Here is a 23,193-nt window from a genome sequence, read left to right on the forward strand (position 1 = left end):
TTACTTCTTATTTATTTAGAATTGAGAATCCTCACAGATTCAAGTGACTATTAATACAACTCCAACTCATGGAAGCATTGCAGACTTCAGCGAGCCAGTAACCAAATCTAACAGCTGCCAGAACCCTCAATCCCTGTTTCATGAAAACAGTCAGCAAACACCAAAACTCCAATTGGCCTATGTCCAAAATTACAGGGGAAAACAAAACCACTAAACCAAGGAGTTCAACATAGAAGCCAAGCACCAAGAAAGATTTGGAACCAAGAAGATACCAAAATAGCAAAAGAGAGAATGCTGATTAGCAGCAAAGAGCATCCTCTTTCACAATCATTTAGAGTTTAGGGTTTTTAGGAATATAGGGCTTAGAATTTAGGATTTAGGAGGTTTAGGATTTAGGGTTTCAGGGTTTAGGGTTTAGGAAAGCAATAGATGTATACAATCAACAACCAAAAAGGAGATGTAGCGATTTGGAACTTTTAAATATACTCAACCCTAGAACTCCAAACAACAACACAACAGAAGTCAAACATATCTTAAATCTCCATAACATACAATCGAATCACTTCTGCAGCATCCTCAAAAATAAGGTTTATGGCCTATCCTAGGGCTTCAAACCATGTAGTCCTGAACCAATTTCACACCCACATTCGGAAGAGGCAGGTCTCCCAGACCAAAACCCTGTTTGATGGCCCAGTGCTTATGCCAGCACTATGGCTTGCTGACAACATCAGATCCTGCAGGACATCTTAAAATCTCCTGATGATGGTTTCTGGTACATACAGAAGAGAGAGAAGAAGACAAAGAAGAACAAACCCTGATTAATAAAATGATGATCGGAGACCACGTGGCCAGTTTCCAATAGGATGAGAGTGTGTCAGGGAGGGACAAAGAGATGATTGTGAGATATGAGAGAACAGGAAACTTGTGCATTCCGTCTATTGTACATATATCTATATTAAATAGACCAAGAAATTTTTTTAAAAAACACCCTTAAAGGTTGATCACTTACTCATTACAAATACAATATCAAACACAGAAGTGAGACAGTTGAGAACTGAAATATAACAGATGCTATAGGCACACAAAATTGCTGAATTTTGTAATTTTGACACTAACAAATATACCATCCCACACAATCATATCCTAAAAATGGAAGTTTCACAGGGGAGCAATGTTAAATGAAATGAATCGAGGGCATGGCATAGCACAGATATCAGCAGTACACGTGTATTCTAAGTAAATGACACACTCTGTCCTTCATATGCATAAGATTTAGCAGTAAAAAGACATTTACGCAATGATTTTGCCATTGAAAATATGGGTATAAGAAAAAAAACCTTCCACAACATCTCAAAGAACCATTAGCCATGATGGCTATCCGATCTCCTAAAAAGTCAGCTTCATCCATGGAGTGTGTTGTTAGCAATATTATCCTGCCCTTCTTAATTTTTTTGATTAATTGCCATGTCAAGCGCATTGAATACGGATCCATTCCACTAGTAGGCTCATCAAGAACTATAACCTGTAAAGGGAAATAAGTAACAATACTATCTACCAACAGAGAGAAATAAAACCCATATGTCATAAAACCAGTGATGCACCTTACTATTTCCTATCAATGCAATTCCAAGAGATAATTTCCTCTTCATGCCTCCAGAAAGAGCCCCTACAAAAATATTGACTTTATCTGCCAAACCAACCTGTCCATAATATTGTCAATTAAAATATTGCTCAGGCTGTCCTAGTCAAATAAATAAGCACATGAAAGAAAAGGAATAAATCTTCCAAAGACCATGCAGAACAGAAAAACATAACATGTTTTACAACAATTACCTTATCTAAACCTCTAAAAATGAAATAACTATGAAAGAAATTTTAATTGACTATATAAGAACCTATACTACATCAAAAGCTGGTAACAGTTCAGAAAAACAAAGAGATTGCAAGATATCTTGATTATAGCATCCTCGGTTTTGGGGCAGCATTAGGCTACGAAAGAACTATTCTTCCCAACATTTAAGCCAAGAACTGCTCAGATAACAGATCAAAGAAAAATATGACTGAAAAATAAGATAAAGTCAAAGGTGAATGAACATCACAAAATTGAAAGTACAGACATGAAAATTGTACAGTTCAGTATTAAAAAAAAAATAAGCATTAAAAAATATGAAACGCAATTAGATAGACCCAAAAACATGCTTGGACACATTAAATTCAGTTAAATATGAATTTTTAACAATATAAATGTTTAATTCAGTCTCATGCATTTCTTAGAAAAAGTATAAATGAACAAATATGGCTCCTCCAAGAACAGTCTAGTATTACCAGCGGGAAAGAGAGGAGATTGAATGACCGATGATGAAATTTGTTTGTAGGTTCTCCTTGTCATCATGATTCACACATTGCAACTTGAAAGGAGAAATTCTAACAACAACCAAGTTGTAGTACCACCATGATACATGACCTTTTCCACGACTACTTAATTCATGACAACAACATCCCAAAGTTAGAGGTCTATTAAATCCTTCTTTAGTACTTCAATACAGGTTTTCTAAGTTTACTAGATCCCCTCCCAATACCGCAAACCTAAATCGAATCACTCTCTCACTGGAGCACTATCTTCTCAATGTTGTAAGTACCCAAACAATCTGAAATGCTCCTCTCTCTTATCCTCTAAACAGTGAACTCCTTGTTACTACTGTTAGAATACCACTTTACCTTAAAGCTCAAACTGTTAGGTTGTGGGCCAACAATGCATATCAGGCATTAACACTCCCCCTTGCGTGCAGCCCAACAGCGTGCTTAAATGATAAACAACAGTAGGAACTAAAATAATTCTTAACAAACGAACAATAAAAGTGGGCAACAAGCCTAGAACCCAGGACCTCCTGGCAACCTGGCTTTGATACCATGTTAGAATATCACTTTACCAGAAAACTTAAGCTGCTAGGCTGTGGGCCAACAATGTATATTTCAGGCCTCAACAACTGCATATCTGTCCATTTATCTCAAAAGGTTAGCAAGTTATAGCACCTGCATGTAAGCAAGTTGATCACCCAGTTCACATCAAATCTCCTCCAACATGCTTCTAACCAATGGTCTTAAATTTCCACGAAATTGTCGAAATTTTCATCGAAATTTCTAATTTCCGTCACCCTCGAAACAGAAACCGCATTAGATTTCCGTTTTACATATTTTCCATCAAAATTTCAAAGAATCATCCGAAATTTATCGAAATCTCGAAATTTTAGAAAAACTTGTCAAAATTTTAATTATAGAATGAAATTTCCTCGAAATTCAAATGAGAGATTTTGGAGCGAAGTGAAATTTATTTCTTAATTTATTTATTTTTTTATTGAAACAAAAAGATTATTACAAGGGCTTTTGAAATTATATAAAAAAATAAACACTGACATTTTTTATATAACCATTCATGTCTAAATTATCATTATTTGTGTAATAAATAATAGTTAAATGATTTAGGAATTTCATTTGCATTAACTAAATATGTTTAATGCAAATTATCTAACAAATATATTTGATACACAAATTATATTGATCATGGATTAACAATAAGCCTAAACTTTATTTTTCCCGAGTCGATGCATCCAAAAAGCCGTATGCTTTGGAAGAAGTTTGTACGGTTTGGCAAGGGGTTTGATTGATCAAAAAGAAGAAGCTACTTCAATTGATATGCCCTTAGGCACAGCCATACATAACATAGAAATCACGCTTGGAACGGATGGGAAATTAACTAGAGCAGCAGGTGCTGTAGGGAAACTAATTGCAAATAACTTTTCCACCTTAGACACAACATAGATGCATTTAATTTGTAATATATCAGTCCTAAAACTTATATTATTAAGTTTATTAACCATTTCTAAAGTTTCATAAAAATAAAAATAAAAATTCAAGTTTTACTACTGATTTCAATTATTTTTTCAAATCAAAATCAAAAATTTCCGTCGAAATTTCCATACTTTTGGAGCTTCGAAATTTGAGTCGAGATCGAAATTTAAGACCTTGCTGCACATTCAAGTTAAGCATATTCAATAAATGATTGCCCTGTATTCCATCTCGAGGAATAAGAAGTGAGAAAATTGTTACAAATGCTATTTTAGTATTACAAAATTCATATGCAAAAAGTTTTCACCATGCCATGCTTCAAGAGCACTTAAGATTCATTAAACATCTTTTGCATCTTTTGGAAATTTTTGAATGAAGTAGCTTACCCAAAAAACAATCCAGCACGCCCACACACAGCAGCCAAAAACTTCTATCATTGAACCTAACAGTTCTCCCCTAAAATTTCGCACAATTACCATAGTTATGTAAGTGTAAACCAAACACTACATATTGACACAAGTACTTAATTTAAGCACTTCACATAATAAGTACTTATTTTTAAAGACGTTCCAAACAAGGGCAAAGCACCCTCAGCCTATTTTGGTGAACAAGGTGTGCAATGGCACTGGCCAAGGGCTTGGCCCAAGAGGGAGGCCCTTAGCCCATTTCATGGTACAAGACTGGCAGGTCCTTCCCCATGGGCTAGTAGTGCCTAAGCTATAAAAAAAGATACTACTGCCCCTTGTTTTTCCTCAGTTTTTTGGTATACAGTTCCTTTATAGACATATACAGTTCCTTTATAGACGACAATCCAAAAACATGGGGCAGGATAACCATCATAGCCAATCCAGTCCAGTACACTTCAGTCCAGTCCCATAAACCTTTGCCATCAAAATAAATGTAGCCTAGAGTACAAACAAAGTTCTCACAAGAGCTTCGTAAACCATGATATTAGCATTCATGAATAGAAAATGGTTGAAAAAAACACAGTTCATAATGGGCAAAGCTGGCATTCAAAGCATAAAAAAACATCTGTGGTTAAAGATGAATCCAAAAACTTATCTCAGTTTTCAACCACAGAAACCTCTGGTGGTCAACACGATTCAATAAGCATAGCATACAAGGCTCACAAGGAGAGGAACTCACTTCATCGACCATTTCAGTCACAGCACTCTCCAAAAACTCTTCCTTTACCCCCTTCAAAATCGCATACATCTCCAAATGCTCCTTCACCTGGATAAAGTAATTTTGACCAAACCAAACTCAGCACTGTCATAAATCAGTACAATACAATAAGACAACACATTTACCCATCTACTGCTAGGATTTAGAAAACTTAAAAACAAGAAAAAAGAATATGTTATAAATTAATATAATCTACAGCCAGATATCAGTCAGTCAATGGTATTAAGGCAGCAGCCTAAAAATAAAGAATCAGAACATCAATCACAGATTATTCGATTCTTTGAGAACATATATGTAGTGTTCAGAACAAAGATCGAGGTTAATTGAAAATAAACGCTGACCATATAAAAACACTATAGCCATGCTTCCATAAGCCATGATATAAGCCTCTTCCATTGAATTAGACTTGCTTACAATAAATATAGCTTCTTTGTCACTGCATGAAATCATAAATACTGCTACCAAAAAAGAAAAAAGAAAATTATGGATGCGTTGATGAAAGAACACAAGGACTGAATGATGGTTTCAGTGGATATCTTAGAACTAAGGTCCCTCCCTTTTATTGCCTATTCCTCAACATGCACATGATTTTGCCTTCTTCGTGTAAAACAATAATGTCATTTAAAAATGACAAACCAGAAATATCTAGAAGGGCGAGAAACCTATGAAGGATGAACATTTCAAAGAAATGCCACCCTCATGCACCCACACATGCATGAGAATATGAGATACCCCATCATAAAAAAAGTTCCCAGTCCCTCAAACGCGGGTAAAACAGCTCTAAAAGATGGACGCATTTCACAAGAGTCTCCATATAAACAAATATGCCCAAATAGAACATCCCTGTAGTCCACACAGACAGCGTCATCAATCTTTCAAGTTCATTGTGAAGGCCAAAAGAAAGATCAACATATTTATTTCATGCTTCATGAAAAAATTTTATGAGGATCAACAAAACATGTGCCCAAGGAGTACAAAACCCAGGAAAGCACTCCCGAAACAGTGCTATCAAATTTGTCATTGAGGGCCATAATAAATACATATATCAGAATACAGAACCCATACACAGCAAATCTCATAAATCATCATTAGCAACATCCACCTCCACCAGCAACTCTGTTCTAGCATGCACTAAACTGACATCAGACAGTCATTCTGTCCAGCATTTTTCTTTATTTTTGGATACTAAAAAGGGTTATTAAGAGAGAAGAATAAGATAATACAACCTAGGTGAGGACAAATCATCCTTAACGCACACAAAAAAAAAAAAAAAAAAAAGAGAAGAAGCCCAAACAAACAAACAAACAACAACAACAACAAAAACAACAAAAGAATAAACAAGAAAAGGAGGGAGAAAACCCTACCAAAGATTAAATAAGGAAACCCCAATTTAAACGTTTCAATCATAATTCACAGAGCAGTGCAAATTTTTTAATATGCACTCGTCTTTCTTCAGCTTCCTTTTACCGCCATCCATACAAACTACATTTCCTCTAGGACCAGACAACCACAAGCCCATCTCCTTACCCATTTAATTTAGGATTAGACAAACAGAACCAAAATCACACTCTTTGTGAAACTTATTGCCCCATTTCCTGCTTGCCATTGACAGACTTCCGTCACCAACCTTCTCCCCTGATCCTTTTCATCTCAGATAGTTTCCCCAAAAGACTAAAACTGCCATTATCCTTCCTTTCTAAAATTATAGTTATATGCTGCTGCTTATTAAGTTGTAAATTCCCCTAAACACCTTGTACATCCCCAGACCAGCCTCCATAGCTACCAATGGATATAAACCTTACCTGACCCAAGCAAACACATTGTTTTCCAACACTTCAAGATTGACTACCAATTTTTTCCAACTTATGACTTGGTCATTTTGCATCAGAATATGGATCACAATACCAAGAATGAAGCTGTCTTCATAAAAGGAACACAAGTAATTATTATGAAAAAAAATATTTTAAAGGGAATCAAATATAGTCAAACAATTATTGAAAAAATGCAAATAAAGACACTCCTCCTCCACCACCACCACCACATACATATAAACCTTTTTTCCCACTCATCCTATCCTTTTATTGCATCTTTTCTACAAACAGAAAGAGGATTCTGCAATTTGCTGTTACTTCTGGTCTGTATTTCAAATTCCTAAAACATCCTCATAACTTCCCATCTTCTCTAAAGTGTATATAAATCTATTTTTAGAAGTAAAAAATAAATATTTAGGGAGCCAAATAAAGCAGACATGTCCTGACATGTCCACTGCACCACCAAGCCACCAACCAGTTTCTACATGCAAAATACTTTTTTTTTTTTTTTTTTAAATCAACACCATTATAGAAAGGTAAAAGCTTTTGGCTTTCCTTTTGATAACGCTTCTACTTCTCCCCCCCCCCCCCCCAAAAAAAAAAATCCCTACCAAAAAAAAAAAGAAGAAGAAGAAACTCTTTCATTCTTTTTCAACAAAAAATGGAAGAGGACAGTGTAGTCAATTTGTAAGTTAACTCACAAAAACTCACTTTTGCAACTGCCTAAAATCAGTCACACACTCATCAATGCGCTTTTCTTTTTTTTCAACACATGCCAAGCCCTATATATTGAAAAATTCTCATGTCAGGAAAAAGTTTGTGCTATATGTGTCTCATTCTGCTAAAAAAAATAAAAGCAACAGTCGTCAGTCACCTAAATTAGCATAAGCTATATCTAAATGATAAAACACAACATTTTAAAAAGCAAAGGTCTAATGCAAGGAATTTCAACCCAAATGATGCAAGGCATAAGCCTTTTGAGAGTTTTATCATAATAAAAAATAAATAAATCACATATATATTGATAATGGAAATTAGGAAAATTACAAATACAATTTGAAAAAAATAATAATAATATGTTATTTTTAATATACATGGTTATTTTAAACACAAAATTTAGAATTTATTCCAGTAAGACATGCTAATATCTCAGCAAAAAGAAAAAGTAAAGCATGCCACTAGATAATCATAATATTACAAACTCTAAATTGCGTTCATCATCTAAGATGAAAGTCTTAATTATTTTGGAAAGGTTAAGTTCAAGAGTTTTAGATATTCACTCAAATCGGAGCATTCCTTTAACATTTTCACATACAAAATCTGGTTAATTTTGCAAGCCCTAGTTTACTAACCAAATATAACCAAAATTACAAACCAAAAATGATAAGCCATGCGCCTTTTGAAACATTGATAAAACCTAAGCCTCTCCCTATAACTCCCACAAACTTATATCAGCATTATACAAGTGGCAGTATTACCACAAACCAACTGCAGAATGAAAATCATGCCATGCTCTCACTTACAGTTAATTCTGGAAAAAGAATATCATTTTGAGGGCAGACGCCCAATCCCTTGCGTATCTCATCCTGCACAACAGATAAAAAACAGATAAGGAATTTTAAATGAACAGAACATAAAAAGAAAATCAGAGTTTTTTTTCTGGAAAAAAAAAAGGAAAGAAAGTCGTGAGAACAATAAATTTGTTATTGAATGGCAAGAGTATGAGGCCCTTTAATGCATTCCTACTCAAGATAGCCTTACGTCAAAGAGCAGCGGGAACTCTTAACAAAATATTAAAAGCCATTCATCCACATACCCAAACACCAAGCCCTCTCCCATTTACCACTAAAACCATAAAGCTATCAAATTTCCTCCTTGCTAACAGCGACTCAATCCCAAAGAAATTCAGTTTCCTCCTCACAGTTAAAGTATGACATAAAGAAGTAAGCATTATGGACAAGGGAGAGGAACTAATAAAAGTAATCCTTTCTGTGAAAGAGGAGTAATTTTTTTTTTCATGAATTTAAGTATCTACATTTTTTTTTCCCACGACCAGCCCCAAAAATCACAAGCCAATAAATAGCCACCAAAAGGGAAGCCTAGGCATGCCACAGGAAAATGAGTACAATGACATACAATACACTTAGTAATGAACAGCTCCCAACAATATATCTTACTCTTTAGCTTCCTAACTCTTGACTAGAAGCAATGCAAAAGAAAATGGCGTGACCAGATGATGAGACAGCGAGATGGTTTTTCAGTTACAAAGTTAAAAAAATTCCATGCACAGTACCATTTGATACAAGTTTTTTTATAACAAAAGAAGATGAATTCATTAGATTAGGAAGCATGTACAGAAAGGAGAATAAGAAATCCTCTTTTAAAAAAAATACAAAAAAAAAAGAAGCAATAAGGATAAAACAAAAAGATAAAAACAACAATCAAACTACAAGTCTAGCCAATCCCGTTGGATGTTAGAGAGCCTCACTCCTTTTAAAGCAACCAGCAGCAGCACACCAAAGCAATGCTAAATAATTGATCTTATCCCATAGCAGAGACGAATCCAACTTTTGGCAGTAAATAGACGAGCATTCCTTTCCAGCCATAAAAATACTGTTCTTCCCCCTCCCACCTCTTCTGCAGGCCTGTGTTGCTGTGTGTCTAGTGCTGGGCTCTTTACGGCAACTGTTGGACCAGTGCTTTTTTTATAACCCATATTGGCTTTGGTTTCTTCAGCCTATATGTTTTGGGCCATTGAATAGCTGCCCAGCATTGTCCAAACCTTTCAGCTCCCAGAAAGACCTACCATAAAAATAAAAATATTTCCCTAAATCCCACCATCTGCTCGCATGGAATTAGTACTTAGTAGGAAAGGATCCTCCCCAGCCCCAGTGATCACGTGAAGTTACCTTTCCTATATCCACCCTCATCACCAGTGCTCCTCTGGTTGCATTGGCAAAGGAGATGTTGGGCGAAAGTCACTGAAACACGCTGCTCTCCTCACTCTTCTCCTCTGGTCTAATGTTCAAGGCGCCCCAATCGGAACATCTCTAGCTGCCATTGTTGGGTTTAGAGGGTTCATTTGTGGTTGACGAAAGCTCTAACAGAGCAATGAGAAAGGCCTTCCATCCATTTTCTGGCTCCTCGGGAATTCACACATCTGGGAATCTTCCTTTGTTCTTCTTCAAGCAAAAGTATCTTCCTCTGTCGTTTTCAGTAATCTTGAGGCCAACTCTGTGTCCTATTTCACTGAAGCTTAGCCCTCTTTGACCTCCATCAATCCCATCGGTGGCCTCACAAAACCCCCCATCAACCTTAGAGCCCACACGAGTCCAAAGAAGGGTTGCCGAGAGGACACGTAAGTGTCTGACAATGTTCGAAGCTCTTCTGATGAGCAAAAGAACTTTTTCTGGTGGTAGGAGAGAAGTATGTTTCGATTTCTATGGTTTTATTGGTACTAGGTTCAACTTTTGGGTTAGGGGTATCAAGGGGAAGAGGTTTCGAGAAATAGAGGTTCAAAAAGAGGGAAGAGGCGAAGCTTGCCATGCTTACAGTCTCAGAGGGGGAGATGCTGGGAGGAGAGCATTCCTAAGCCTCATGTCCTCAGTGTTATATATGGTCATCAATTAGGGGGGCAATATCCCCATATCAGTATTTTCTTTTATTTTTATAGCTTTATTTTCTTTCATTCTTCTTCCTGATATGTTTGAACAGCAACAATCTTTTTTTTTCTTCCTTGCTTGCCTGCTACTTGGTACGTTAGCGCTCTCTCTCTCGATTTCAAGAATGCTCAAGAGTTCTTCCGTGTCGTCGCCCCCTGTGACGAGTTCTTGGTTCCTCCGCTGAGTAGCCCACCGTCTTCCTCCACATCAATTCCAATTTCTTAATTTCTCTTGATATTTCATCAAAGTTCTTGTATGAGTTTTCATCTGGGTTCGGCTGTCGCTCGCCGTAGTAGTAAAGAAATTTGACATCTTGGACTCCGCCCGCTGCCCTCCACTCTCTACCCTCCCTCTCCATAATTTTGGTGTTCTTCAACGTAGTTTCTTTTACAAGCTTCTTTGTCATCTTGCATAGCTTCTCACTTCTTTTTTTCTTTTCTTCATCATCCGACTTGTCTAATCAGAAATCTTGATTTACATACACACTCCCTCTTCTTGAATTTTATTTTCTCTGAAGTGAAAAAATCAAATCCTCAAATTTTCTTTGTCTTTTCTTTTTTTGCACTTAGGTATAGTCTCTCTTGAAACACCAAATTTAGACTTCGATCTGAATCAATAGAATTTCAACTAAAAATATGCAAGATTGCACATATAAGCTCAAGATCGTATCGAAAAAGAACATCCAGCTTTGATCAAGGTTATGTGTGAGGGGGCGAGTCCAATGAGAGGTTATGTCGGCACCAAATACCACTCAACACCAATCCTAAATGTGAATCTTGAATTTAGATTGACGAATTCTTGCAATTCATCGTTGCTTCAATATTATTTGATTGATTTTTCATTAGCAACATCAAATTTTCGGCGCCAAAGGGTACTTATAGTAGTATTTTCAATAGATTGTCATTACCTTTTACTTTCACCCATCGGTGAGATCTTCTCCTCTCTTGTTATTTCTTTTCTTATTAACTATTATTACTATTTTTTCAATAGTTGGTTAGTAGTGGAGATTTCTTGTTTATGATTTGTAGGCTTAATATATCCATTTTTGTGTTTCCATTTGCAAATCTTGGAGTATACAAATTTTTTTTCAAAAGGTACTATTGCACTTTTTTTTTTTTAAGTCTAGCATGGATTCACACCAAAAATTGTATGCTTTAAATTTTTTATGCATTGTGTTGTTTGTGTGGTTTCTACTAGATGTAGGGTATGATTTAGAAATTTGTCTTATGTGAACTAAGTTTGCATACAATAAAAACAAAAACAAAAAAAAAAAAAAGCACTCAAGTGTGTACTTCGCCTATGTAACACAAATTATCTTTGTACGCACAGCTAGTCCCAAGCCCAGATAAAGCAGCAGGGCTGTGCTAGGTAGATGACAGCCAGCATAAAACTTTGTTAGATCTTATTATCATAAATTCTTACCAAATTCACCAAGGTCAAGGGAATAGACCGAGTCGGTATAAAAGGGAGAGGGCTAATATGTTAGCACAAGAAACTAAGATTAGATTAGTAACTTGGAATATAGGGACTCTTATGGGCAAAAGTATGGAAATAGTGGAAATAATGTTTAGAAGGAAAATTAATTTAATTTGCCTTCAAGAGACGAAATGGGTAAGAAAGCTAGAGAAATTAAAAAAATTAGGATTTAAACTTTGGTACACTAGAAAAGAGAAACATAAAAACGGGGTGTGAATTATTGTATACAAAGACCTAAAAGATAATGTAGTAGATGTTAAAAGAATAAGAGATAGGATCACTAAAATCAAAATAGCACTAGGCCTGGAAATAGTGAACATCATTAGTGCGTATGCTCCCTAAATAGGCTTAGCAAAAAATCTTAAAAAACAATTTTGGCAAGACATGGATAGTAGTTTGCATGGGATACCAACTTCTGAAAAGACATTCATAGGAGCTTATTTGAATGGACGACACATTGGAAAGGATAATATAGGCTATGAAAGGATACATGGAGGCCATGGATATGGAGATAAAAATGAGGCCAGTGATACAATCTTAGATTTTGTCATTTCTTATGATTTGGTTATATTGAACACTTGCTTTATTAAAAAGAAGAACACTAAATAACTTTCAATAATGGGCATGATAAAAGCCAAATAGATTTCTTCTTAACTAGGAACGGGATCGCCTATCTTGTAATGATTGTAAAGTTATCCTAGGTGAAAGTTTAGTTACACAACATAAAGTCCTAGAATTAGATATACATATTAAAAGTTTGGCTACACAACATAGAGTCCTAGTATTAGATACAAATATTAAAAAATGGAAGAAAAATAGTAACATAAATCAACACAAAATATATAAAATATAATTTCAGTAATGTAAGGAGTAGTAGTGGAGTGAAGACTGGGCTTGACAATCAAGAGATTAATAGCACTAATAGATTTAGATATCTTGGATCTATTATGCAAACGGAATGGGAAATTGAAGAAGAAGTAGTACATAGAATTAAAACCAGTTGGGTAAAAATGAGGAGTGTGTCAGGTATGTTGTGTGATCATTAAATACCCTTAAAATTAAAAGGAAAGTTTTATAAAATAGCTATAATGCCGGCTATGTTTATAGTTCAGAATGTTGGACAACTAAAAAACTTGTACAAAAAGTAAACATTTTAGAAATGGGAATGTTAAGGTGGATGGATGGGTGGTATTGGTATAACATTAAAAGATAAAGTAAAAAAACGAACGTATACGCAATAATGTACGCATAGTACCGATTGAATACAAGATAAGGGAGGAGCGGCTTAGATGGTTGGGGCATTTGAAACACAGGCCCAGTTGGGCACCTGTGAGGAGGAGTGAGTTAGTAATTGTTTCTAGCATGAAAAGGGGTAGGGGTAGGACTAAAATAACTTGGAATGACGTAGTGAGGAAGGATTTAATAGCCCTTAATCTAATAGAGAAAAACGCTCTCATTCAGGTGAGTTGGCGGAAAAGGATTCATGTAGCCCGACCCCACCAAGTGGGACTAAAGGCTTCTTCTTGTTGTTGTTGTATTTCTATTTATAATCTTTTGTCTTCTTTTTTTTTTGGAAGATTTCCTTTTTTTAAAGGGGATAAAAAAAAAAGAAATTTTATTGCTGAATAGAGAATATACAAAAAAGGAGCATAAGAAACACGACTTATAAAAAGATGAGAACCAAAACAAAGAAACAAAGAAAACATCAAAGAAAAACTGCTATCAAATCACAGTGAAGATCAAAAAAAAATGACCAACTAAAAAAACCCACAAGGATGCCATAAACTATATGCTATTCACATAGAGCAAGACATTTTTGCCCCATGAAAATACAAGCATTCCTCTCCAACAAATACCAAATAACCCACAAGACAACAAATAGTTCACACCTCCACATGGCTGAACCACCTCTGCTTCCAAAACCTCCAAATGGGATAGCTAATTAGAAGATTTTTCAACCACTCTTCATATTTTATTTTCTCTCTTAATGAAATTTATTTGTTCATCAAAAAAATTTATTGCTCAGGCAATAATTTGAACAAATGTTTTCATTTGGACAAGTAAAACCCTGTCCTACTAAACAATCGGATACACAGAAAGCTAGTAACCAACCAAAGCAGGAAAAAAAGTAAAATATATCATCTCATTGTTTTAACAGAAAATTTCCCCTTTGATAACACAAAATTATATACATGAGACATTATATAAAACATAGAGAATTTTGACCCAAAAATTAATATTTATATATGTAGAAGACAAATTACCATATCTTTTTTGATGTTCTTTCCAAACACCAAAGCATCTCCTGATGTAGGAGGAAGAAGACCAACAAGCATAGAAATTGTTGTGCTCTTACCAGCTCCATTGTGTCCTTCAGAAATCAGAATTAATAGTTGGAAATCAGCAGTTCAGGAGCAGAAATACAATGAAACATAAAAATGACAACAAGTGGAATGAAACGAAAGAAAACAAAAGAATGAAAGAGAATCTCGAAGCCAAGCAGCAAATAGTAAAACAGCTCAAAAAAAAAGCAAAATTATCTCAAGACTTCAATTAGCTAGTGAAACTAAAAAACACAAGCAACTGACCAAGCCAAAACTATAAATAAGACAGGAGGAGATAAATTAAGATATTTGACCAAGAAAGAAAGAACCATCAAACTCAAGCATAGTCCTAGCATACAAGAGTAATTACGCATACATAAAATTTCTAGCACTCTCTAATTTAATGGCGGAAGAAACCATTCCTTTTCATGATCATTAAGATTTCATAAGAAATTAAAATTCAAAGCTGATCATTTTAAAAATATGTAAGTTGAGTTGCAAAACTCATGTTATTACATGTGATCAACCATGACTGCATACAAATATAAACTTAAAAACTAAGGGACATTAAAAAATACTCAGTAATTATAATTACCAATTTTGGGGTCCATTGGAGGCTACACTGGGCTTGGGCTACACAAAGGAAGGCAGCCCATCTCCCACTCCGTACCCCTTTCCACTCCCAAGATTCAACCCTAAGTTCTCCATCATGGAAGTCCCAAGATTTATTAGGAAATTCCCGAGAGAAAAGTAATTATAAATACTACAGATACTAAACTTTTTAGATGCTATTTGGAACCATAATCAGGCATAGTATAATTGAACCAAACATGTACAAGAGACAGAAAGAGAAGGGGGAGAAAAGAATAAACACCCACCTAGAAGAGCAAGAATCTGATTCTCATATAATGTGAGCTGTAATGAGTTGACAGCACAACAGTTGCCTTTTTTAGTGGAATACACCTTGTGCAAATTCCTAATCTGAATGCATCTACAAGTCAAATAGAAATATAAGAGCAAAAAGTAACATAAATTGAAAAAAAAAATCTCAGATATAGATGAATAAAATTTTGAGTACACCTACCGGCAATCAAGTTCTTGCTGCTTCATATCCAAGCTTATTGCTTCCACAGCAGCTTCACAACTATCTTTTCCATAAAAACTGCCAATTTTCCTGGAAAGTTTATTCTTGATTTTAACTTCTGAACTGGAAGCACGATGCTCGATAGCACTTCCTTTTCTCCAAAAGTAGCGGCGGAATATGAAGTTCCACGGATAACGCACTCCATTCTCTCTAGGAAGGACCTGATCAGTTAAAAAAACTTTGAAATTCCTAAGGAAAAGGTGCGGAGATGACAAGTAACACAGAAGGTGCTTTGCCTCAAGCTATCTTGTAATATTCCTAGAAATGATTTCTAGAATGTCAGATGCTCATGTTTGGGAACTCATGGGAATCCTATGTGGCAGGAATCCAGGATTCCACAGGAATGCAAGATGTTCCAAAACATGGGTACTGAACACCCACATCTCCCTTACACAATCTTTAATTTCCTATGGAAATACTACTTCATGGAACAAAAGTATCACCTCATCATTGCTCTTCAATGAAATTCACTTTTTTTGTCACTAATAATAATAAAATTATCCTTACTGTGGTTGTTGCTGCTGCTGCTGCTGTGACCGCAGGTGTTGTTGTTAAGTAATGATATTATTATTATTTTCAATAATAATAATACTATTACTATTAATTTTCAATATTCTAATTTTTTTCCATTTGGGCTTTCATCTGGACAATGACACTCAAAAGGATTAACACGCACAATTTGATACAAATCAGGAAATTCTATTAGTCTCTCAATCCAAGCAAATCCATCTAAAGCAACACTCATCTTTTCCTCCACCACCAGACAACAAACTATCTTTGGAACATTCTTTTTCTCGCTTTGGTGAAGCATAACCGGAGCCAAGGAGTGTTAGGGACCTTCAACTTGTGGGGTTTTGGGGTTTAGAGAAGTGAAGCAATGGAAGAGTGTTTTGGTGCTGAGTGCAGTTTCTAGAATCCTGTGGACTCTTTGGTTTGGGAGGAACCCTAGATCTTTCAAGCGTCACTGTACATCTCCTACCTCATTATGGGATACAGTGATGTTTTTTGGAGTCTCTGTGGGCTCTTTCCTTAAGCTGTTTCTGGGAGCTATCTGACCTTTAAAGAGATTGGAGGGCAGCTCTAGCTTAGTTTGCTTGTTTCATTCGCACTTTACTTTTTTGGGGGGAGGTTATCTCATCCACTGTTCTTTTTTTGGGAGAAGAACCAGCTCTCACTCTCCCCATCCACAAAATTCTTAAATCATCAAGATTAGCACAAACATTTTTTTTCCAATCAAATTCCTAAATATATTCCCCATGACCTTGACTACCAAGGTTGATAACCTTGCGTTCAACTCGAAATGACCATCTATTGAACTTAGGGTTACAGAATGCAACCACTGCAAAAACGGGAGGTTTCTATAAGAAGGTTCAAGATGATGGAAGCTAGGGCTATCTTTGATGCAAGGTTCTGGTTATGGATTTTTTTTTTTTTAATAATAAAAGAAGAATTCAATAACAGAATAAAAATTTATATCTAGGAGAATAAGACATCTCCTTAACAAAGTCCGGAAAATCCAGAAAAAACATAAAGGAACAACATACAGACTAAAGAACAAAAGGAAAAAAACCATCTCTAACTAGCACTCCAACACATAACACCAATTGCACAGAATATCAGAAAAGCTCGCCCACTTAAAGCCCCCATTGTCCCAAACACCAAAGAGAAGCCAAATAATGTATCTTTTCCCAAACCAGTGCCTGAACCGACTTCTTCCCAAGAAAAATGCACATGTTACCCTCCATCCACAATCCCCAAAAAACTGCAAAAAAAGCACATTTCCAAAGCACTGCCCTTTCATTTTTCCTACCAAATCCAGCAAAAATCACTGCCAAAAAATACTCCACTGTCTTAGAACTCACCCAACATTCGCCTAAAATACCAAATAGCTTATTCCATACACTCCAAGCATAGTCACAATGAATGAATAGATGCAATGATGATTCTGAATCATTAAAGAAAACAACACATGTCTGGAGATAGAGCCTTCAAAGTCTTCTAACCTGGAGCAAGTTATTGGGATTTCCATATCATTTAACAATCTGCGGAAGTGGAAATCCCAAGAAGGCAAAGGACCACCCAAATCAACAAAAAAAGAAGAAATGGACTCATCCTACCCTGGGCCTAGGCGAAAAAGGCGTGAAAAAGAGGTGGACAAGACTACATTCCCTAACCAAGGATCTTTCCAAAACTGGATATTACTACCTCTACCCACCAGGAATTTAATATGGGAAATGAAGAGGGAATAACTCTATAAGATAGCTTTCCACAGACTCTCCGAAGAACATCTAATGTCAAATTAGTATCCCACCCATTCTCATCTAATCTATACTTAATTTTAGCAACCAAATGCCAGAGAGAGGAATTATCTAGCGGAAACTGCCAAAGCCATTTAGCCAAAAGGGTTGTGTTTTTAGACACTAGATTTCCAATACCCAAACCACCCTCCTGTTTAGACCTACCCACCACTCCCCAACTAACTAGATACCCCTATTACCCCCTATCCCAGACCACAAAATATCCCTCATAATCTTCTCAATCTTATTAGCAACCCCCGTTAGAATCTTAAATTTTAGAGAAAATATAAAGGGACACTAGAAAGACCGGGTTGGATAAGAGTAACTCTACCACCAAGGTCTTTCCACCCATCCAATCTCTTAGAAACCCTTTCCACAATAGGATCCCAAAAACTAGCAGATCTAGGGTTACCCCCCAAAAAAACCACAAGATAGGACAACGACCAATCCAGAATACTATGTACACCCCACCTCCATAGAAAGCTCACTAACATTCTAAACAGCCATATTGGTAGCCGCAATACCACTCTTACCCATATTAAATTAAGCCCAGAAACCTTCTCAAAAATGTGAAGGAGAACGAGACCCAAAATATTCTTAAAGGATGGTTGACGATCCTCTATAAAAAAGATAGTATCATCAGCAAAATTGAAGGTGCAAACCCTCTCCAACCCCACTTCCAAGCCTTTCACTAAACCTCTATCCGCTGCCCTATCCACCATCCTACTCAAAGAATCAGCCACTAGAACGAACAAAAACGGGGAAAGAGGGTCACCTTGCCTAATCCTTCTCATAGCCTTAAACCAAGATTTAGACTCACCATTTACTAATACCAAGTAGCTCACACTAAGAAAACGAATCCAACACTGCCATCTCTCCAAACCCCTTCCTCACAAAGATCAAAAGCACTCAAACCCTTAGAAATAGACCTCTAAAGCACCTTACTCAGCCTATTAACTAACACTTTAGTTATGACTTTATAAGCACCAGAAACTAAGCTAATAGGTCTATAGTATGATATCTTAATAGATTTATTTGTCTTTGGCATGAGAGTTATGAAAATGGAATTGATACTCTTGCTTAGAATCCCATTCTCGTAAATTTCCTAAAATACCTTAGCAAATCCTCCTTAACCACCTTCCAACAATCTTGAAAGAAAGCCATATTAAAATCGTCCGGTCTTGGAGCTTTATCTTTCTCCATCCCAAAAACCATGGCTCTCACTTACTCTTCCTTAAAAGGTCTTTCCAACCAACCCACCTCCTTGCCAGATAAAGGGTCCCACTCTAATCCTTCAATCATAGGTCTACTAACATCCTTTTCACAATACAAATTGGAATAGAACTTAATGATTTCAGCACAATTTGACTCTGATCGGTTATAATAACCCTTTTATCCACTTCCAACTCCGTGATCAAATTCTTCCTCATTTTCCCTACCACTATCCTATGAAAAAAATCTACAATTTCAATCACCATCTTTGATCCATTTAAACATCGTCTTCTGCCTCCAACTTCTCACCTCCTTGAAACCCACCACTTCCAATTCATTCTTCAAAGATACTTTTCTCATCTCTTCCTCCCCTGATAGAGTATTATCTTCCTCCTTCCTATCTAACTCAACCAACACTCCTAAGATATTCGCCTTTCTAAACCTTAAGTCTCCAAACACCTCACCATTCCAATCTTTCAACTTTTCTTTTAACCTTTTAAGTCTTTTCATGAATCTAAAACCTTCCTAGCCCCTCTCCACATCCTCATTCCAAGAATTCCTGACTAAAGGCTGAAAGGAATCGAGATACAACCACATATTTTCAACCAAAAAGGAGTAGGTCCCCAAGAAACCTTTCTTGATTCCAACAAGATGGGAAGGTGGTCGGAAATGGGCCTAGGTAAAATAGATTGAGAGAGATTAGGGACTCGTCCTCCCACTCCATACAGAAAAAGAATCTATCAAGCCTACTTGCCACCACTCTAGCCCCACCCACCAAACACATATAATTAGCATTATCAGGAGGAAGGCCTTTCAAACCACACTCCCTAATAAAAGAATCAAAGCTCAACATAGTAGCAGTAACTCTATCACCTCCTTTTTTCTCTAGGGGAAACCTCACCACATTAAAATCACATCCCACGGTCCAATAAGGAGCATAAAAATCGTACATATAACCAAGTTCATCCCAAAAAATCTCCTAATGGTTGTTCTAGACAAACCATACACCGACAAAACCCACCATTGACCTTGACCTTTCACATCTACTAAAATAGAAAGGAAGAAGAAACCTACTAGACTATCCACTTTAGCAATAGAGTGAGTATCCCACATTACCAAAATACCACTCACTAACCCTCGAGAAGGTACAAAGGCCCATTCCTTATTGCAACCATCCCAAATCCCCCTAACAACCCCCCCCCCCCCCCAATCAACATTCTCAAGTTTGGTCTCCTAAATCAAAATCATATCAGGGGAATATCTAAGCAGGACCTCCTTTATTAACCCCCTCTTTCTATAATCTCCTAGCCCTCTAACATTCCAAATGGCGATTTTCATAATTCACTCATTCACCCCCCCTTCCCAACTCCCTTCCCTCCCCCATAGTTAATAGAAGAGACCAAATTTTTAAGTTCATTCTGCACCTCTTATTTTTCCACTCATAAGTTCTAGGACTCACAAGTTGTTTCACCTCAACCCCTATTGGACTAACTAACTTCAAAGCAAGGTCCTCAAGAGTTTATTTGGATCAAGAATGTCTCTTCACTACCCCCCATGCCGATAATAGTAGCACTAACCACAAGAGAACCCTTCTTATGGCATAAAGTGCTAAAAGCAATAATAGATTGAACAAGAAGGGGAAGAATACCTTTCCCAGATTTGGATGATTTCAGACCAACCATAGAAAAAGCTGCCTCTTCATCAATACCCCCCCCCCCCCCCAAAAAGTGATCAAAGCAAATCTTCTAATACAGCAAAAAGGTAAAACAAAAGAATCTGGTATGAAATATCTTGTAATGATTGTTGCTTAACAAATATTGTATCGCAAAGGGGGTAGGTATTGGGTAAGGGATTCTATTAGCAAAGGGGTTCATGATCACTGGTAATGACTACTCAACACTACTTCTACTTCTCACCATGTCCATTACTCGTATGTTACGCTACACACTACTGCTATAGTGCTATTTAAAACCATTCCCAAATGCGCTCACTTCATTTGACTCACCATGCCATTTTTTCATACTCAACCCAATCTCCATCCTTACAGTTCTACTCAGAATCATTAAGATTGAAGGCCTTCATCCTATTAGTTTTTCATTTTTAAATTCACTTGAAAGTTTTAAATTTTTTTCAGCTTTCTTTTCCTCCTCTTTATTGCTTGTCTTCTGGGCATAATGATGTTATTTCTTATTTTTTGATTTCTAAAGCTGATTTGTTTTCCTGCAATTTTCAATCTCATCAAACTCCAAATGATAGGGAGGTGGAGGAGCCTTCCTCTTCATTGATTTTGGTGGAGAACTGGCATCCTTCTTTCAAGAGGGATAGTCATTATTGGTCTTTTGATGTTGGGGGGGTTTACTCTTGCAAATCGTTCTATTATCTTTTGACTAATGCTAATGTCTCCTTTTCGCTCCATAAAACTATTTGGAAGGCCAAAGTTCCCTTAAAAATCAAAGATTTTATTTGGTTGGTTGTTCCTAGTGGTAGTGGAGTTAACATCAACAATCCGTTGCAGAGAAGGAGACCTTCAAAGGCACTTTCTCCTGATATGTGTTCTTTATGTCTTGATAGTTCAAAAACCACTTACTGATTTTTGAGTTGTACTTTTGCCTGGAACAATTGGAATAAGCTTCTTGTTCTCCAGGGAGAGAGTTGGGTTTGTCCAAAGTTGGTGGAGGAATAGTTCGTCATCTCTTTTTCTGGTTCTGGTAGAAGGAGGGAAGCAGTTGTTTTGTGGAAGTGTGCAGCTTTTGCATTTTGAGGGGTCAACAGTTGGAATACAATGCTTGAATTTTTATGGGGAAAAAGCTGAATTCCTCTTTGTTACTGGAAAGGATTCATTACTTATCTTTGGTGTGCTGCTGCTGATCGTATAAAGGAGCAATGTTTTCTGATATTCAACAGGATTGGCTAGCTTTATTAGTTGCTGTTTTTTCTATTTTTGTTTTATTCTATTGTTTTTTTTCTTTTTGTTTAGGAGGATTTCTTATCCTCCTCCTCCTCCTTTATATTCTCACTATTCTCATGAATTCATCTTCTTTTTTTATAAAAAATAAAATAATAATATGTAATAATAATCAAAGCATCTCAATCAAATATCTTGCCGAAAGAACTTCATATAAAACTTTTGCGTCAGAAATTTCTTGGGCTTGATATAATATTAGGAGATCCATTGCACCAAAGTAATGAAAGGTATTTAAATCAAATATTAGTAGTATTTTACATCATACTAATGCCAATAGTGTAAAAATTGTCAGTTAAAAAACGTACAGTGCAGCTAATTGTGGAAAATAGCATGCATAAACAAACTTTCCAAATAAAAAAAGAGAAGAAATTAAGTGCTTCAAAGACATACCTTATCCAGATAAAGACCAATTGCACAGTATAATAGTGTGTCAAGCAACATCATCAGGAGACAGACCAAAAAATTTACTCCAGATGATGCCTACAAAAGTTATTGTCTTCAGATTTGTAAGGTTCAAAAGTAGATTGTGGTAATTTTTGGCAAAGAAAGCAATACATAAACAACATACCCGCCATATGTTGCTCCAACGGAGTCCAACATGAGCACGCTCATAATCAGCAAAGTTAATTGAACCTAAAGCAAAAGCTGTAGGTGAAAGCAGAGAAGCAATGACCTTCCAGAGCCTATAAATACAAAAGGCCACCAGTTCAATATAATTAGAGTACAAATTTTCCAAACAACTCTAGCATAAAATAACAATAGTGTTAATACTCACATAGTGACAGACTGGTCATTCACAGTGTAATAAGGGAAGAAAGCTCCAAGAAAAGAAAGGGTGCCAACAGCCACAGCTGTTCTTGCTTGTGTAAAGAATGTTGAGATAAAAAAGGAAAGCATGATAGCACTGAGTCCAAATGAAAAGAAATATATGAACACCACCGACTTATCGCTATACTTGAAAAGGGTGCTCATCGTACAAGCTGTTATAACCACAGAGGAAATTGCAAACTGCAAAAGGAATTGAACCATGAAACAATTAAGAAGAATTCTCAAGATCAGAGCAACTGTCTAGCAGCTAAATCATTATAAATCTTAATAAATCTAGAAGTAGAATGACAATATACAAACACAGTGTACATGGACGAGCTACTTTCAGTATAAAACACAACAATACCACAAGACCTAAATCAGCAAAAAAACATCTACCATATTTAACAAAAATAAAAAGAAAAATAAAAATAATTAATAAATAAATAAAAGCAGTGCTCTTT

General features: G+C 36.2%; 1 protein-coding gene across 1 annotated transcript in view; it reads right to left on the reverse strand.

Annotated features, from left to right (window-relative positions):
* Positions 1 to 23,193, reverse strand: part of LOC131167326 (ABC transporter A family member 1) — a 163,840-nt gene that overhangs the window by 116,565 nt on the left and 24,082 nt on the right. The window contains exons 9-18 of the mRNA XM_058126095.1: positions 22,698 to 22,930; positions 22,491 to 22,605; positions 22,313 to 22,402; positions 15,389 to 15,609; positions 15,183 to 15,295; positions 14,245 to 14,351; positions 8,366 to 8,428; positions 4,993 to 5,079; positions 1,602 to 1,700; positions 1,338 to 1,522 (exon numbers count right to left, since the gene is read on the reverse strand). Of these exons, the coding sequence (XP_057982078.1) occupies positions 1,338 to 1,522; positions 1,602 to 1,700; positions 4,993 to 5,079; positions 8,366 to 8,428; positions 14,245 to 14,351; positions 15,183 to 15,295; positions 15,389 to 15,609; positions 22,313 to 22,402; positions 22,491 to 22,605; positions 22,698 to 22,930 (1,313 nt within the window). The remainder of the gene's footprint in view (positions 1 to 1,337; positions 1,523 to 1,601; positions 1,701 to 4,992; positions 5,080 to 8,365; positions 8,429 to 14,244; positions 14,352 to 15,182; positions 15,296 to 15,388; positions 15,610 to 22,312; positions 22,403 to 22,490; positions 22,606 to 22,697; positions 22,931 to 23,193) is intronic.

Source organism: Malania oleifera, chromosome 11, assembly GCF_029873635.1.
Source record: "Malania oleifera isolate guangnan ecotype guangnan chromosome 11, ASM2987363v1, whole genome shotgun sequence".
Classification (NCBI taxonomy): Eukaryota; Viridiplantae; Streptophyta; class Magnoliopsida; order Santalales; family Ximeniaceae; genus Malania; species Malania oleifera.